At 36.1% G+C, this 17,257-nt stretch overlaps 1 protein-coding gene across 1 annotated transcript; it reads left to right on the forward strand.

The window, feature by feature from the left end:
* The first annotated feature begins 812 nt into the window (after nt 1-812).
* Nucleotides 813-10,475, forward strand: LOC133863985 (sm-like protein LSM1B). The gene is made up of 5 exons (XM_062300164.1): nt 813-1,381; nt 2,342-2,410; nt 2,498-2,613; nt 2,707-2,769; nt 10,008-10,475. Exons 1-5 carry the CDS (start codon nt 1,321-1,323, stop codon nt 10,083-10,085), a joined length of 387 nt encoding a protein of 128 aa, XP_062156148.1. The 5' UTR covers nt 813-1,320; the 3' UTR covers nt 10,086-10,475.
* Nucleotides 10,476-17,257: the final 6,782 nt, after the last annotated feature.

A 17,257-nucleotide genomic window follows, 5' to 3' on the forward strand; every position in this document is an offset into this window, starting at 1 on the left:
GGTGCATATAGGAGACCTCTGATGGACTCTTAGGACGTTCCACGCAAGGGGCGTCTAGACGGCTTACTAATCTGTCATGATAGGCAAGGGTATAAATTGGCTGAACATGTTTTTCAACTCATTTTCTCCTTTTTTCTTCCCTTTCCACACGATTTTCTCATTTTCTTCTTTTTTCTTCCCTTTCCACACGATTTTCTCTCTTCTCTTGCCTAGGGTTTGTACCCAAACCTTAGGTATTTATTTGTAGAGACTTCCAAAGCCAAATTTGACTCTGGAAATGTGATTCTTACTGCAAGATCATTGTTTACACATATTGGTTTAAGGTAAATTCATACACTCTAATTTTTCTTGTAGTTGCACTCTATGAGATCTGTAAATATATTACTTTACTAAGCTATTTTACAAATTATAAATATATTACTTATCAAAAAAAAAAAAAAAAAAAACAAATTATAAATATATCCTGTAAGTAATATATTTACTAAGAATGATGCTATATTTAAAAAGCATTACATTCAATAAAAAATTTGGGCCAGCAGATACTTATAGAAGTTGTTATTATTGAAATTATCCCTTTAGATATCTTTTAGTTGTAGAAAGATATGGAATAAAACTAAAGACCATTTTTCATATAGGTTGGCAGGAAAAACAAAAATAAAAACTTAGCGAGTGATTCCCATATTATAAGTCGTTTAGTTGTAAAAGTGTGCAATATATCGTTCGAATACTACAAGTCGTTTAGTCTCAATAATTGTGCTAGAAGTCGTTTAGCTCCAAAATGAACAAAGTTATACCAACCCAAAATTTATTTCTAAATCATCAATCAAACGGACATCGCCACAACCAATGGAAGAACCAACTTCAACTACAACTCCTGTCTCTCCATTCTCTTCCACCACTGCCATGTTCTACTCCTCCAAACCCTAATCATACCCAACCCAACCGAAAAGAAAAAAGTTCCACACTTTCGCTCATTTTCCCTTCAAATTTTCTCTCAATTCGCTCCTGAATATCTTCCGGTGCGATTGGATCTGAGTGTTTTTACAGCCCCACCTAGACCCATCAATCCGGAAGAGAAATATCGATCCCCCAGTTCTTTGGTCTCGTACTTTCTAGGGTTTTGGATCTGAAAATTTTAGGGTCTTTTGTTGTTGTTTTTAAGGTTTGTTGGAGTTAGGTTTTTGGAGGAGTTTTTAAAGGGTTTGGTGAGGTGGCGTAGCAGAGAGGAATTTGAGCTGCCAATGCCATTATTGGTTTGGTTTAGAAAGAGTTTTTCGGTGGTTTTTGAGATACCGAAAAAGCTTAAGTTTGAGCTCATCAATGTCGTGGGCAGGCCCGGAAGATGTCTACCTCTCCACCTCTCTTGCCAGCTATCTTGACCGTACGCTCTGTGTGTGTGTGGTTTACTTATACATATAAACGCCTCTGAATCGTTGATGTGTTTGATTTTAGATGTTACTAGTTTAAAGTTTGGATATTTTTACTGGGTTCTGAATTTTGTAACACTGCGAGAATCTATGATATCGTTTTATGGATATAATCGAGAAAGAGATGGAGTAATAGTTATTACTAGTTGTTTTTTGATATGTCGATGCTAATGGGTTGTTGTCAATTTGGTCTGACATGCAAAGATTCATCTGGGTTTTTGCTAATTTTAGTGTTTTTGTAGCAAGAATGTGGTAGGCTGGTAGCAAGTGTTACTGATCGTTGTCTAGTTAACATAATTTCTAATCTCCTCGACTCAAATTTCCTTCTTGACAGGGCCATGCTTTTTCTTTCCTTGCACAGATGGTTTTTTTTTTTTTTTTTTTCTTTTTTTCCCATTCTCTTTTATAATCTCCCGTATCGGTTTTATATGCAACTTGAAGGTTATGCCCTGTGAAGATTTCCCCGTCTGTTCCTCTTAACAAGCAGGAAACTCTTAGTAGTTAGTAGTATGCTTACTTGGTGCTCTGAATATCAAGGATCAACTTTTTAGGCCTTATTTTAGAATCTTTAGATTTGGTTTCTTTTTGGGAGACTTCACCTTTTAGGAAATGTGAATACTTCATAGTAAAAACAAATATATTTTATGTTTTGGTGAGAGAATGTTTCTATGTTAACATATTTGTTTTCTTAAGTAGAGTTTTGCTTTTCCAGATTTCCACCATATTTCACATGCCATGCATTTCATATAGAAATATTGTTAAAATATTAGTCTTTTTAGGACATAGAGTCACATAAATTGTAGATTCAAATCGGCTTACAAATTTTTGGATGGAGCAATTTATTTATTTATTTATTTTTTCTTTTCTTCTTGCCAGTTCTTTTTTATGGTCTTACACTATTATTACTGCTACAGGGAAACTTCTTGTACTGCTACGAGATGGTCGAAAGCTCTTGGGGATACTTCGTTCCTTTGATCAATTCGGTGTGAAATGTTTCTATTCTCATCGTTCAGGTTTAACATACTATAATGTTTTGAATGACTGAAAATTTAACATTTCTCATATTGCAGCCAATGCTGTTCTTGAGGACGCATGTGAGAGAGCTATTGTAGGTGATCTTTACTGTGACATCCCTTTGGGCCTATACATAATCCGTGGAGAGAATGTTGTTCTAATTGGCGAGCTGGTATGACGGGTTTATAGTTCCTTTCATATTGTAGATATCTCCATTTTAATAAACACCCTTGTGTTTTCTTAAGCTCTGCACTTGATTTTTTAGGACTTGGAGAGAGAGGAACTTCCCCCACATATGACTCGTGTTTCAGAAGCAGAAATTAAAAGGGTAATCATTTTGATCTTGATATTGTTTTAGTGCATGAATTGCGGTTTAAAAGAAAAACTTATTGAAGATAATATTTAAAGTACTACTGCAGACTTTGAGATACGTCATCATGGCTCTATTGGTGGTTCATCAAGACTCCTCACTTACATAGTTTCCTTTTATACATTATTTTTTTTGTCACTACACATATTTTCCTTTTTATGAATTGCTTAGGGGCAGAGTTCATAATGATATGGTGTGGGGTAAGTTATTTTGCCATTTGGTGATAACGTGGGCCCTAATAGAGAGATTCAAGTAGTTAGTCTTATTCCTGTATTTATCATTGGAATTCGGTTAAGAAAGATGAGATTAGAGAAATTTCAAGAGGGTAAGAAGAAGAAAGGAAGACAAACTCACTGTTAATAAGAATATAACATCCTTCAAAGTTGAATATTATATAAATTAGTTAATTTAAGCTTATATCAAAAGGAAAATTACAAAATCAATCCATGTGGTTTCATTGAGGTGCAAATAGTTCCCTGAAGTTTAAAAAGTGATTGAAAACTCCTTGGGATAAGCAAAAAACACAAATAGGCCACTGGACACGTTTTTTGTTAGCAAATTGGATCGAATCTGTTAATATGTCATGTCAGCACCTCCCACAAGCCTTGCTTTGTTGAAAGGTCGAAAAGGTTGATGGCTGGGCCCCAAAGCGGAAGCCCAGGTCCAAGGTTCAGCATATTTCAAAGTCCATTTTGGTTTGGGGTGGTCCTGGGCCAAGTCATGAGTATAAGAGCACTAGCAGCAGCTTCCCGTTGATTTTTCCTAAATTTAGGGAACAAATCTACTTTTTGCTTTCATATCCAAATACACTCCACAATTGTTTGAGGAGTTTTTTCAATTTTGTTTCCTATAAGGTTGGGGATGGTTTCCGCATTCACTTCTGGCATGACATATGGTGCGGAGAAAGGGCTCTTAAGAGTTCTTTTCCAAAATTCTATTCCTTAGCTCGTGACAAGGAGGCTTTGGTGTCAGATTACATTATCTATCCAGTCCCCACACCCTTTGGAATCCTAGCTTCATTAGAGCAGCTCAGGATTGAGAAATTGATTCTCTAGATTTTCTTCTTACTCTTTTACACGTGAATCCGCTTCCGTGAGAAGTGGATAGTATGGTGTGGACTCTTAGCCGCCATAGTTTTGTAGTGAAGAGCTACTATACTATGTTACAATCAGGTGAGCATAGTTCTTTCCCTTGGAAAAGCATTTGGAAGGTGAAGACCCCTCCTCGCGTTGCTTTCTTCTTATGCGCAACGCCTTTGGGTAGAATCCTCACGGTGGATAATCTCAGAAGGCGGGGGTTCTAGCTGGTTAACTGGTGCTGTCTCTGTAAGAAGGATGAGGAAACTATTAATCTTCTCCTCCATTGTGAATATGCCACTGACATCTGGCACTTAGTTCTTAACAGCATCAGGGTCTCTTGGGTCATGCCTGGTAACATTCTACAACTTCTCTATTGCTGGAAATTTCAATGGCGGGGACATCCCAGAGAGGCTATTTGGAAAGTTATCCCCGGTCTCTTAATGTGGAGCATTTGGAGAGAAAATGATTGACGACTTTTTGAGGATAGCGAGTCCAATGAGCTTCTCCTTAAATCCTCTTTTTTGAGATCTTTTCTGAATTTGGCTATTGTATATGTTCCTAATTTTGCCTCAGGGAATTTGGTAGATTTGATTTGTTTTCTAGATTGTAGTAGCAGATAGAGCCTCGGCTGTCTTGTATACTCTTCGTGTGTGAGGGCTTTGCCTTTTTTCTATAAAATTAATATTATTCATAAGAAAAACACTCCCCTTATCTTCCCCTATACCACTAAAATGTCATTTCTTTACAAAATATAAGTTCCTTACCTATCCTCTACTTTTTTATAAAATCTCAATACAATCCCCAATAAAAGGCAAAAAGAGGAAAGATATGAGAGGAGAGATATTTTGTATTAAAATAATGATAGGGAAGCTAAAGTGCTTCCTAATGCATTGGGTAGCACTGTAACATTCCCAATATTTAAGGAAGCGATAAGGAAGTTGCTGCATGTGACTTTGTGTGTTTTTTTTTTTTTTTTTTTTTTTTAGATTTTCTCTATATTTAATGAATGGAAGAGGTTATAGAGAAGTTGCTGCTAGTGCACCAAGTCCTTTGACTTTTTTATTCCGCCCAAGCCCATTAAGGCCTGAAAGAAGCCTATGTCAAAGAGGGATTTGAAGGAAGGTCTGGACTCCTTGTTTGGTCGTGGAGGCCTGAGTTCTTCAGCTCGGAGGAAGAAGTAGCCTAGCTTGCCAGTGGTGTAGGCGGCGTCATACTCGTAGACGACTAGTTCTCCTAGTGGGTCTGTTTCGGCTCTGGCAATGGGAGCAACCCAATTCCTGACCTTTGCTTTTCTGGTGCCCTCATCAGAGCCCTTAACTCAAGATGTTACCTACAACCGTAAGTTTTGCCGGTCGGCAGCATGGGGCTGCTCAGGTGAAGACATATATAGTCGGTGGTTCTCCTCAGGATCCAGAGGTGGAAGCAGACCTTCGTGCTTTTCCCCTCTGGCTTATTCGTTGGAGCTCGTGGCTTAGCCATCGCCGGTGACGACAAGCCTTGAAGCCTGGCAGTTTGGGCCTTGTTCGGTGATGCAATTTGAGAGCGTTGAAGTTCAGCCCGTGTTGTTGCCAAAGCTGTGCTTGCCGATAGATCTTGGGCTCGGCTACCCCCATTTGGCCTGGGGGTGGGTTCGGCTACCCCAGACTGGTGGGTTTGGCGATGGCTTGGCCACCCCTAAAAGGCCAAATGATTTTATTTTTTATTTTTTTTTATTTTTTTAGGGTTGGTCCTTGGAGGTGGTTCCCAAACCCACCGGTCTGGGTGGCGGAGCCCACCCCCAGGATTTTTTTTTTTATTTTTTTAGGGTTGGTCCTTGGAGGTGGTTCCCAAACCCACCGGTCTGGGTGGCGGAGCCCACCCCCAGGCCATGGGGGTGGCTCGGCCACCCCCTGGCTGGACATAGGGGGTGCTCCAAAGTGCGGGTGGCCGACCACCCCTATGGCCAAAATGGGGGTGGCCGGCCACCCTAAATATTTTTCTCTTTATTTTTTTATTTTTTCATTTTTTTAATAGAAAGGTAATTTTTTAAATAATTTTTTCGTCTACGTGTCTGTAAAAGCATGTGTATCACCTGTGATACGCTGTCACGTAGGATTTAAGACAGGTGTCAGCATTTTAAGCGGAGTGACGTGGACTACCGTTAAAAAAATGGACGAAATCCAGACAGAAGTATCAACTGGTTTTTTTTATTAAAGATAGGTACCATCCGCTACACTTTCTGAAACTGAGGCAGCTCTTTGATTTCGGTCAAAACCACATGTACTTGTGGAGTATTTAACCCTAAAAAATAATCGGATTTAGTTCCTGTGGAAAATGTTCATAATGTGGCTGGGTTGACTGGGATTCAAGGCTGTGGGATTGGTTCTTTTCCCATGAAGTATCTTGGCCTTCCGTTGGGGGCCTCCTATAAGGCTAAACATATATGGGATAGTGTTATCGATAAGATAGAATGTCGGTTAGCTAGTTAGAAAATGTTGTATTTGTCTAAGGGTGGTAGAATTACCCTTATCAAGAGCCCTATCCAACTTACTTGCGTAGTTCATGTCCCTCTTTCCTCTCTCTACGAGTATTGCAAATCGTATTGAGAAGCTTCAATGTGATTTCTTATGGGGTGGGCTAGGCGAAGAGTTCAAATATCATTTGGTGAGGTGGCCAAATGTTTGTACACTGATCGTTGAGGGAGGGTTGGGGGTTAGGAACTTGTTGAGGTTTAATCATGCTCTCTTAGGTAAATGGCTATGGCGCTATGGGCTTGAAAGAGAGGCTTGGTGGAGAGTAGTGATGGACTCTAAATATGGTAGTTCATGGGAAGAGTGGTGTTCTAGTGAGCCTATTGGGGCGTATGGGGTGGGTTTATAGAAGAATATTAGGAAGGGTTGGAGGAAGTTTTGCAGTCATACCAGATTTGAGGTGGGAGATGGTATCGATGTTAGTTTTTGGCATGATATCTAGTATGGGGATATGGCCCTTAAGGAAGCCTTTCCAGTTTTATTTGGTATTGCTTTTGTAAAGGATGCTTATCTTGTGGCTCAAGTAGAATTTTCTGGAGGTGCCATTTAGTTGGAACATGAGCTTTACTAGAACAGCTCATGATTGGGAGGTGTATGCCTTTGCCTCTTTTTCAAGGTGTTGTATTTAGTGAGAATGAGACGGGAAGGGGAGGCTAAGTTGTGGTGGGTCCCATCCAAAATAAGGTTGTTTGGTGTTAAATCCTTTTTATAGTATCATGGGTTGTAATGATGGGTTCCTTTTCCTTGGAAGAGTGTTTGGTGGAGTAAGGTCTCGTTGAGAGTAAACCCACCATGGGTCTGTGGGGACCCACAACCATGGAGGAGACTCACCCGTGGAGCCCTTTTGGCCGGCCTGAGGTGGCCGAACCACCACTTAATTTTTAATTTTATATATTTTCCTTTTGATTTGATATTTCTTTTTCTAAAGGACACTTGTTGCAATATTATTAATGCTAACATGACACATTAACGGATTCCGAATTTGCTAATGGAAAATGCATCCAGGAACTTGTTTGTGTTTTTATTTACCCCAAGGAGTTTTCAGTCACTTTTTAAATCCGAAAGAGCTATTTGTGGGATTGATTTTGCTTTTTTCCTTATATTAAAATCCTAAATGTCTAGCACCATTCTCCAAATAAATATAGATTGCGTATCAAGTTATGGAATATGATGATATCTCTGTGGCTGTACATGTTTTTAGTGATGTGCAGTGTTCTTGAACTCCAAATTTTGTTCTTCTCTTCTTCATCATGTCAAAATCTGCTTTGTCGGTAAAAAATCCTGCAATAAAGAAGGCAACGACGTCAGTGAGTCAGGGCCTTTTTAGGAAGGGGTTTCTTAATCTTCCCCCGATTTCAGTCCCAACGGTGGTGCCTCAGGAGGTCAACAATGGGGAGATTGTAGTACGGGAGGAGGATGAAGATGATTATTCGGAAGTTTTGCCTTTAGATTATTGGGCGTTGGATGGAGATTTTGGGGAGGGGGCTTTGGCTGTTCGGGACGCCATGGAAGAGGAGTTCCAGGTTTTTGCGCGCCAGAAGTCTAAAGGAAAAAGGGAACTTCTTAATTTGCAGAGTTCCATCAACTATGGTGACGCGAACTATCCCTCTAGTCGTAGGAAAGCCGGTCGGAGGATTTGTCAGGGATCGAACATGGGCTCGGACTTGTCATATTTGGGCTTGGATTCTGCTGTGGGTCCACAACTTTCCATTGAGATGGGCTCGCCGGAAGGGAGGATTCTTCCTTCCTCCTCCCTGGATGTTCCCACCTTCAAGCATTTAATTCAGGAAAAAAGTAAAGGGAAGAAGCCTTTATCTCATTTGGAGTTGTCTATGGCTTGCTCTTTGTATTTCGGGGAAAAGGGGGATAGATCTACGGCTTTCCTCTCTGCCCTTGATGAGGAACATAGGCGATGGGATATGATTGAAGATTGTGAGCTTTAGGGGCTTAGGGGCTTAGGGTTGGGTGGTTTTGTGGGCTGTTCCTTGTTGGGTCGGTTGTGAGGCTGTTGCTTCTTGTATACTCCGTGTGTACTAGGGGCGCCTTACGCTGTTTTTAATAAATTTGCAATTACTTATCAAAAAAAAAATCTGCTTTGCACATCAAGGTCGTCAAGCTACTGCTGTTAGATTGAGTTGGTTAAGTTGTGGGTAGATTTATAGATTTTTCTGAATGATTTGAGAATGAATTTTTATCTGTTTTAGACCATGTACTTCTGCTTGAGTAAGTTTCTTTGATTAAAGATGCAATAACAAATGTAAAAGATTTCTTTGAGTAGTGAAACCACAATATTATCAGCAGATATATATATTTTTCTGTCACTTGGGGGGGCGGGGGGACCTAAGTGACCTATGTGAGTCGATTTTTTACTAGTTGCACTCATCAAACATCCGTTAAATGTAACCTCAAAAATCATCTAGTATACTGAAGGTTGACCTCCAAAACAAACTCGTCTGGTTGGTTGAGACGCCGCAAGGTCTGAAAGTACTGCTTACATATTCTCTGCATGAATTTTGTCGTTATGTATGGATTATAAAGTTCAAATGTGAGTACAATACCACAGAGTTCTGCCCTATTATTCAGCATCAATGTTGGTCAACATAATTATTTGTAAGGTCTAATTAATGGTGGTCCTTTTCTTTCTTTTCTAATCAAAGGGGTGAACTCGTAGTTAGCACATTTAGGCAGTTGGAAAGGTAGGAAATAGGGAGGGAGATGTGGAATTACTTAAGAGAGCTAGCAAATAGTTGTTTAAAAGAGATGTGGAATCGACTGAGGCAGCTATTTGTTCTTCAGTTTGAAAGCTTGGAGAAAAGCCCGGTGTTGTATGGGTAGACCAGATGATAATTTCTACTATTATGTCAGGGAACCGTTTAGATGATGGGGTGACCTTTTGAAGGGACAATCCATGTGCCAGTGCAAATGTGAATGCAGGAAGAGAGATGAAGATTGAAAGCCACTAGTGGGGCTTTTGGAAATGGGGAAGCTGGAAACAGTTAAAACCTGATATAGAAATGCTTAAAGAAGAGGAATGTGAACATCACTAGATGGACATAAGAACACCAAGTACGAAGTAGGGCATGTCGCTCATATGAAGAATTATCTACTAAAAGTTCTCCATCATCGCTCACATGAGAATTATCTACTAAAAGTTCTCCATCATCGCTCACATGATCGTGGTTCCATATATTCAAAACAAACTTCAAGTATCTCATATGCATGATTTTGAAACATCTGAGGCTCGAATGTAAACTCTTAGAACTATAGGAATAAAAGCTGCAAAGTGAGTATCAGGTGAACAGTGCAGTTTCTAAGTGTGCTTCCGTTCACATTTTGCCAGTCCACAGCCCCCCCACTTGCTACATACACTACACGACACAGTCTAGCATACGGTGTAGAGTAAATCCGTCCTGGTAGGTGCTGGAGATCAAGCAACACATACGGTCTTCAGTCTAGCATACTGTATCTAGAATAGATAAACACTAGTATTTTCATAATCTAAGTAGCACGCACATATGTTGTCAAGATTGTTGAGAAAGTTGGGTGTGTGGTTTTGCCTTGTAATTTTTTATTAGATTTCCTCATCTTTTAACCTGAAATTGTGCAGGCACAGAAAGCAGAAAGGGAAGCTACAGATCTTAAAGGTACCATGAGGAAAAGAATGGAATTCCTTGATCTGGATTAATGAAATTTGCTAATTCATGGAGTTCCTCACATGTCCATCCGCAAATATTATAGCGGCGTTCTTCTTTCTCTTTCCTTCTTTATTTTATTTTATTTTATTTTTTTCTCCCCTATCGTTCTTTTCCCCACTCTTTTGGCTGGTTAGATAATGTTAGATGCTAGAGGGTCAAATGTATGGGAGTTAGAATTTTTAAGCTTGAACATTGTTCAAATTCCTTGTGTAATATTTGTTTGAGTGAATACAAGTATTTCCTTGCTTTAGAAGATTGATGGTTTTAGTGGGGATTTGAAATTGATAAGCATTACTTTTCTTGCTCTTGTAATTTATAAAATCTAAATTAAGAATGATGTGGGAAGATACTGCTTTTAATCAATATGATGGTTCCATTAATTTCCTGTTAATTTACGTTTCTTTTAAGGTGGAAAATGCCAAAATTTTCTCTTGGCCCCGTACAAAGAGAAGGACCGACCCCTTTGCCAAATATGTTTGGTTAGAGCATTCTCAACGAATTATTCATCTCTAACTTTTAGCTAGAATAATTAAACAAAATCATAAAAAGCCTTCTATCCTATTCTCAAATGCATTTTTTTTTTTTTTTTTAATATTTCTTTTGGGCATCCTTCTTTCTCTCCTTTTTTCTTTTTCTTTTTTTTTTTTTCTTTTCTTTTTTTTTTTTTTCCTTATTTTTTTTGCACGGTTGCTTGTGATTATAATTAATTAGTATTTATTTTTTACTTCTTCACAAAAAAAAAAAAAAAAAAAAAAGACTTGTATTTGCAGCTTTTTTCAATTTTATTGATGATATTAGTTTTATTCGAACTTGGTCATTATAATACAAACAGTTAAAGGAACTTTAATGATAGTTAGAAAAATTACCGTTAAAAAAATTATTATGATAAAAAAATTACCGTTTTAACGAAATGACCATTGTAAAATATGACCGTATAAAAAAAAAAAATGATAGTGAAAAAAATACAATGTACTATAAGGTAGAGGGAGGGATTCATCTCCTATATATAAAGCCAATGTATTGCAGATTTATTTCATCACGCAAAATACAACTTGATTTTGCAGAGTTATTTTAGTTTTGAGTGATATTTGTCTCATAGTTTTTTCAATCTTAAAAAATGACTATGCTTCCTAAATCCTGTGATTCATGATTGTTATTTGGTTTTTTGTGATGGTTTTTCAGTGGTACTGTGTTGGTGATGATGGAGAGTAGGGTGATGATTATACGGCTGGAGATGAGAGTTTTATTTAGTGTTTTTTTGGTAGATATGAGCTTTTAATTAAAATGAATAAAATATTCTAAAATTATTATTTTAATAAAATAGAGAAGGAGTTTAGATAAACGGTTGGAGTAAGGTTTTGAAAGGTGGTTAATTAAGTTAGTAAAAGTGGGTTTTGGTTAGCCATTTTGCATAAAAATTTACATAAACCATTTGTGAGTGCTCTTAGGCTCATGTTATGTAGGCTACTTTCTATCCAAGCCGATCAAGCCCATGCTATTTAGGTTGTTTTGTTTCGGCGTAATATATTTTAGTTCGTAAAATGTTTTTAGGTGAAAATAATTTTCATAAAAAAAAAATTATTTTTCGTTGTTTATTTGCAACTTTGAAAATTGTTTGATTTTTTTATTTATTTATTATTTTTATTTCAGAATTTGGCTTGTTTGAAACTTGTCAAATATTTTTTATATTTTCATATAATTTGAGAAGTTGCAAGAAAGAGAGAGCCGCCAAAGAGAAATTGTAGGGGGAGAAAGAAAGTGTGTGAGATAGAAGATCAATTGCCTATACGAATAGCTTGCAATTTGGGTAGAAAATTGTGAGATGGCACTTGTGAAGCCCTTCTTAGGCAGGTATGGCACTTGTGAAGCCCTTCTTAGGCAGGTGTTCAGGTAACTGAGACTTGCTTGGACAGGTGGTCGATGGTTCCCATAAAGAGCCATCTCCTAATCGCTTGCCAAGTGTGTGAGAGGGCTGTTAGATATATTCAACATATTGTTTAAACTAACATGCGCAGCGGAAATAAATTTGACAGGGATCTAGGCTTACCTCTAGCCATATTTGCTCAAGCGTTTCCACGATCTATCTGAATAATAAGAAAATTTATCTGAGGGATCTTCTAACCTATGCCTATTACCGAATTGACGTACTGATGGTGTACACAGGCTATTAATTTATAGGCTAGGTCAAGGACCCTCAAATATGGTAAATACCGTATTGTTCCTCCCATCAAGGAAACAATATTATTAATTGATTTTAAATCAATTAAACAATTCCATTACGGTAATTTAATTAATTAAATTACCTAACCGTAATACCGTATATACTATTTATTTATTAAATATTAATAAATACTTCTTTATGTGGCATATAGGCCATATATGGAGATAATATCTTACATTCTCCCACTTGGCCTTTATGACACATATCCTTATGGTATTAGATTCCTTAGTTTGGCCAATCACTTATGGAATCCTCCCACTCAGATAAGAAATGTTTCACACGAATCATGGCGGTAAAACCATTATAAAATTAGGTCGTCCCTTCCATGTATCACAATGTAAAACACTCCTTACATAAGTACCTTATGGATAATCAAGCTTTATAAATGAACTTCCTATAAGTCATTCGGGTCCAACTTTACTTATCCTCATGGATAAAATAACAAATGTGCACAAAAACTTTATTATCATAACTTTATGTCTATAGACCAAAAAGAGACAAATCAAGCAAAAAATGAATTAATGAGTCTCATATATTCCGCATGACTTTATTCTTTCTTTACCGGTAAACTTTAAGTCATGGGATCTGCAGTCATTAATTCAGTACTTATATGCTCAATAGACCCTTTATGTCTCTTAATATTATCTCTCGTACTGAGATACTTTATGTCGATTTACTTATGCTTCTACTCTTTATTCTTATAAAAGAAAATTATAGTAGAATTACCGCAGAGTATCTTTATGGTCTAACTGTAAAATCGACAACATTGAGACTTTCAACAAAATATCTCATCCATCATGCCTGTGTACTAAATTCATAGCACGCTAGAATTTTAGCTTTCTTGGTAGACGTAGCAACCATAGTCTGCATACTGCATCTTTAAGATATATCTCTCAATAAAAAGATATATACCCTAAAGTAGACTTTCTACTATCTACATAATCAGCAAAACTCAAATCTGAACAACTAACCACCTTCAAATGGAAAGTGTATCCTTAGGTTAAGTTGTACTTCTTGGTTTCTTGCATATACCGCAAGACTTTATTTGCAGCACTTTATTGACCCAATATTCTTATTGTCAGTCATATGGCGCTTTAAAAAACTTTTCATCTGCCCTTATTCCAATACCTTTTGGGACATTAATCTGTATTTAATTGGTCCCTCTTAATTGCTATTGAAGGTGCATAATTCTTCATTCTAAATCTTCTCAAAACTTTTTCAATGTAGGCCTTCCGAGACAATGTTAATATTTTTTATGTCTCTGTGAATCTCTATGTCAAAAGACATAAGAGGTTTCACCCAAATCCTTCATTTCAAAGTTTTGTGAAATGAACTTTATGTAGCAAGCCTAAATCACCACTTGCAAAAATAATATCTACATATAGGACTAGAAAGATTATTGTACTCCCACTGACCTTAAGGTATATATACTAATTAAAAAGGTTTTTAATAAAACAATAACCTTGTAAAAAGTATATTACCAATGAGAGATCTATCACAGCCCATAAATAGAATTCTTTAATTTGCAAGCTTTCTGACTGTTATTTATAAAACCTTTTGATTGTTTCATGTAAACCTCATCTTTAAGATCCTCATTCAAAAAAGTTGTTTTCGCATCCATTTGATATAGCTCTAGATCAAAATGAGCTACTAATGCTATGATTATCTTGATGAACCATTCTTAGACACTGGAGAGAATGTTTCACAATAACCAATGCCTTCCTTATGAGTAAAACCATTGGCTACGAGTCTAGCTTGACTTTTGAGCAATGGATTTATCTATTACTTCATGGCACTGAATCACAATGTGGAGTTTTCTCCACTCATAGCATGTGAAAACAATTTTGGATCATCTTTATGTCCAATGTCAACATCAGACTCTAGGAGATATACAACATAATCACTAAGAATTGTTGATCTCCTTATTCTATAGGATTTTCTTAATTCTACTTCCTCTGCATTTTGCAATGGGAGAATAGATTTATTTTGAACCTGTTCTATATGAGTTGGTTGTTCTATAACTGATTGTGGCTTAGGATAATCAATCTGATTTTCCCTGAATACAATCAATCATCCTCTATGAGGAGGAAATTTGGCCAGCTCTAGTGCTTCCTCAAATTCCAATTTGTGTGAATGAGCACTCCCACTAGGTTCCACATCCTCTAGAAATTTTAAAATCAACAACTCTAGGATTATATGAAGGATAATAAAACATTAAAACCTCTTAAAGTTTACTAGATAGCTTATAAAAGATCCACTAGTTGTCCTTGAATCTAATTTCCTTAGGCGATGATTATAAATCCCCTCTTTAGCAAGGCAACCCTATATGTGTAAATAATTTAAACCTGGCTTCCATTTATTTCATAAAAGGTGTCTTAAGGACAACCTTAAATGGAATCCTGTTCAACATATACTACAACGGTCTTTAAAGCTTTACTCTATAAGGGTAATAGCAGATTAGTATTACTAATCATTTCCCCTTTTTGTGTGTACCTACCTTAATACTCTATGCCTATATTAGATCTTATGATCTTCATGTTATTTCTCTTCTTTTTCCTTATAGGTATTAAAAGCATTCAATACCCTAGCTTTAATTTTTAAAAGATAGAGATACATAAACTTTATATGGTCATCACTAAAAGAGATAAAAATATTTCTGACCATTTAGGCAATGAGTATGAAAAGATCAACACCTTTCAATGTACATGATCTCAAGAATCTCAAAAGGCTCTCTTTGGCACCTCTAATGGTCTTGTTGGTATGCTTTCCCTTATGCAGTCCACACAAGTACCAAAGTCAGTAAATTACCGACTTTTATTTTCTGTATGGAGATATATTTCAATCTCTAAAGCCATAACAAGAGCATTTTTAAATTCTCAAAGACTCTATTTTACGTCAACATCACTATGCAGAAATAAACAAATAATTTTTGTTTCAAAAATTGGGATGTAGGTCAATTTTAAATAGACTTTCAATGAACCCCAACCAATATTCCACTAAAAATAAAAAAATAAAAATAAAAATAAAAATTTCAAGTTTAAAATAAAATTGAAATTTTTAACAAGCCAAACTAGAAAAATAAATTTCTAAAAGATTATGAAATATAAATCATTTTTGAGGTAAAAAATATAACTGAATCTCAAAATTAACTTATAGATCCCAACAACCTCAAATTATAAACATGTGTTATTCATTTTAAAAAGACTCTGCATTTGTGTTGACAACGTGGATTGTTAAACCATAATCAATCCACAATATATTTGAATGAGTCACTAAAAGAGATTCACGACATACAAGATATATGAGATTATCTTTATTTTAAATCATTTCTTATACTTCATGCAATCTTTCTTTATATGCCCTTAATTTTCCTTATTGCATGAGAAATAGGTATCTTGATTGCCATAATACTTTATTGGCACCTTATTATCATGTTTTAAGTGTTGGAAATGATTGCATTTATCGGTCATTCCCTTGACATGAGTAACCATGTGAACACTTTATGAATTCTCTCATATCCTTGAACACACATGGTTAGAAGTTTATTTACTAACCATTTATCCTTACGTGTGTTACAAGATAAAATTCTACACTTAGAAGAGAGAATTCAAAAATGAAATAGACCAATAATGACTCAAAAAATCTCAATCTTTAGGGACTTAAGCTAAGCTATAATATCCTTCATTCCAATAATGGGATTAGAAACACTCAAATGAAAAAGTATATTAATCTTTTTCCAGTCAGAAAAATATTACCATAAAGTATTGAAATATAAAACTACCAAAGTAGAGTAATATGAATAGCTGCAATAACCAAGAAAATAAATACTTTAATGCTATGAATTAACTTTATTTTAAATTAGCCAATGCCAATTTAAATAGTAAATTTCAACCTACCTGTGGGCAAAGGTTGCATCACGCATGAAATTTACTCTTTATTAATAAGACTAAAGCAAATTTTAATATTAATAAATAAAATTCTCCGTACCTGTGGGCAACCGAGAGAAATTTTACTTTCAATATTAAATTTGTTATCTTATTCTAATTAAGTCATAAAAATAAAAACTTCCCCGTGGGGATAAGTAATTAAATTTATGAATTAATTACAAGACGATGATAATTTTTCTATATGAAGTTCATGTGTATGATCTTTATGCAATTATTATAAAATCGTGATGCTGTAGCTCTCCCAAAATCATAATAATCACGCTATAATTCATGAACATCTAATAAAATTCCTTTTGATGTTCATACGTGTAATCCTGATGTAATTATCATTAAAAAATAGGATGCTGTAGCTCTCCCAAAATTATTATGATAATTACGTGTGTGCAATCTTGATGCAATTGTCATTCAAAATTGGGATGCTGTGGCTCTCCCAAAATTATCATGATAATTGCGACTTCATTAACATCTAACAACTTTATAGATGCCCCCTTTAATAGCCCCAGGAATATAACAAACCAATACCTAAATGGGGTAAACAGCATTTTCCAAGGTGAAACCAGGTGAGTTCCCAGGAAAGTGAGGGGGGTCACATGGACACACTTAAATTCCAAGACTTTCCTAGCCAGAACTTTTCTAGACATTGCATTCTTGGCATTACTGTAAACACACCAGTATATACGGTATTGTTAATTATTCCTAGGTTTAGGCATCAAGCAATTTATATTTAAACAATATAAATTCAACAATTAAAATATATTCCTCAATTTATGTATTAAAGAAACAATAATTTTAATACAGATCAATGCAAATCATAAGAGAAATAAAATTGCAACATGAAGACATAATAAAATACATGGTTCAATAGTTTAGTAAATGGCCTTAGCCCTTTACACTTGGTCAACCCAAGTTCTAAACCCCACATGAGCCTACTATTTTTTTATTCTTAATGGGCTACTGAATTGGGTTGCTGTACTGGGCTGACCCAACTGGGTCA

The sequence above is a fragment of the Alnus glutinosa genome, chromosome 3 (assembly GCF_958979055.1).
Source record: "Alnus glutinosa chromosome 3, dhAlnGlut1.1, whole genome shotgun sequence".
NCBI classification, from domain to species: domain Eukaryota; kingdom Viridiplantae; phylum Streptophyta; class Magnoliopsida; order Fagales; family Betulaceae; genus Alnus; species Alnus glutinosa.

Excerpts from the sequence above, each read along its gene's own strand:
- LOC133863985 (XM_062300164.1), top strand. The coding sequence starts at position 1,321 with ATGTCGTGGGCAGGCCCGGAAGATGTCTACCTCTCCACCTCTCTTGCC. Across the intron at positions 1,382-2,341 it reads TCTTGCCAGCTATCTTGACC|GGAAACTTCTTGTACTGCTA; the intron begins GTACGCTCTGTG and ends TTACTGCTACAG. Across the intron at positions 2,770-10,007 it reads CAGAAGCAGAAATTAAAAGG|GCACAGAAAGCAGAAAGGGA; the intron begins GTAATCATTTTG and ends GAAATTGTGCAG.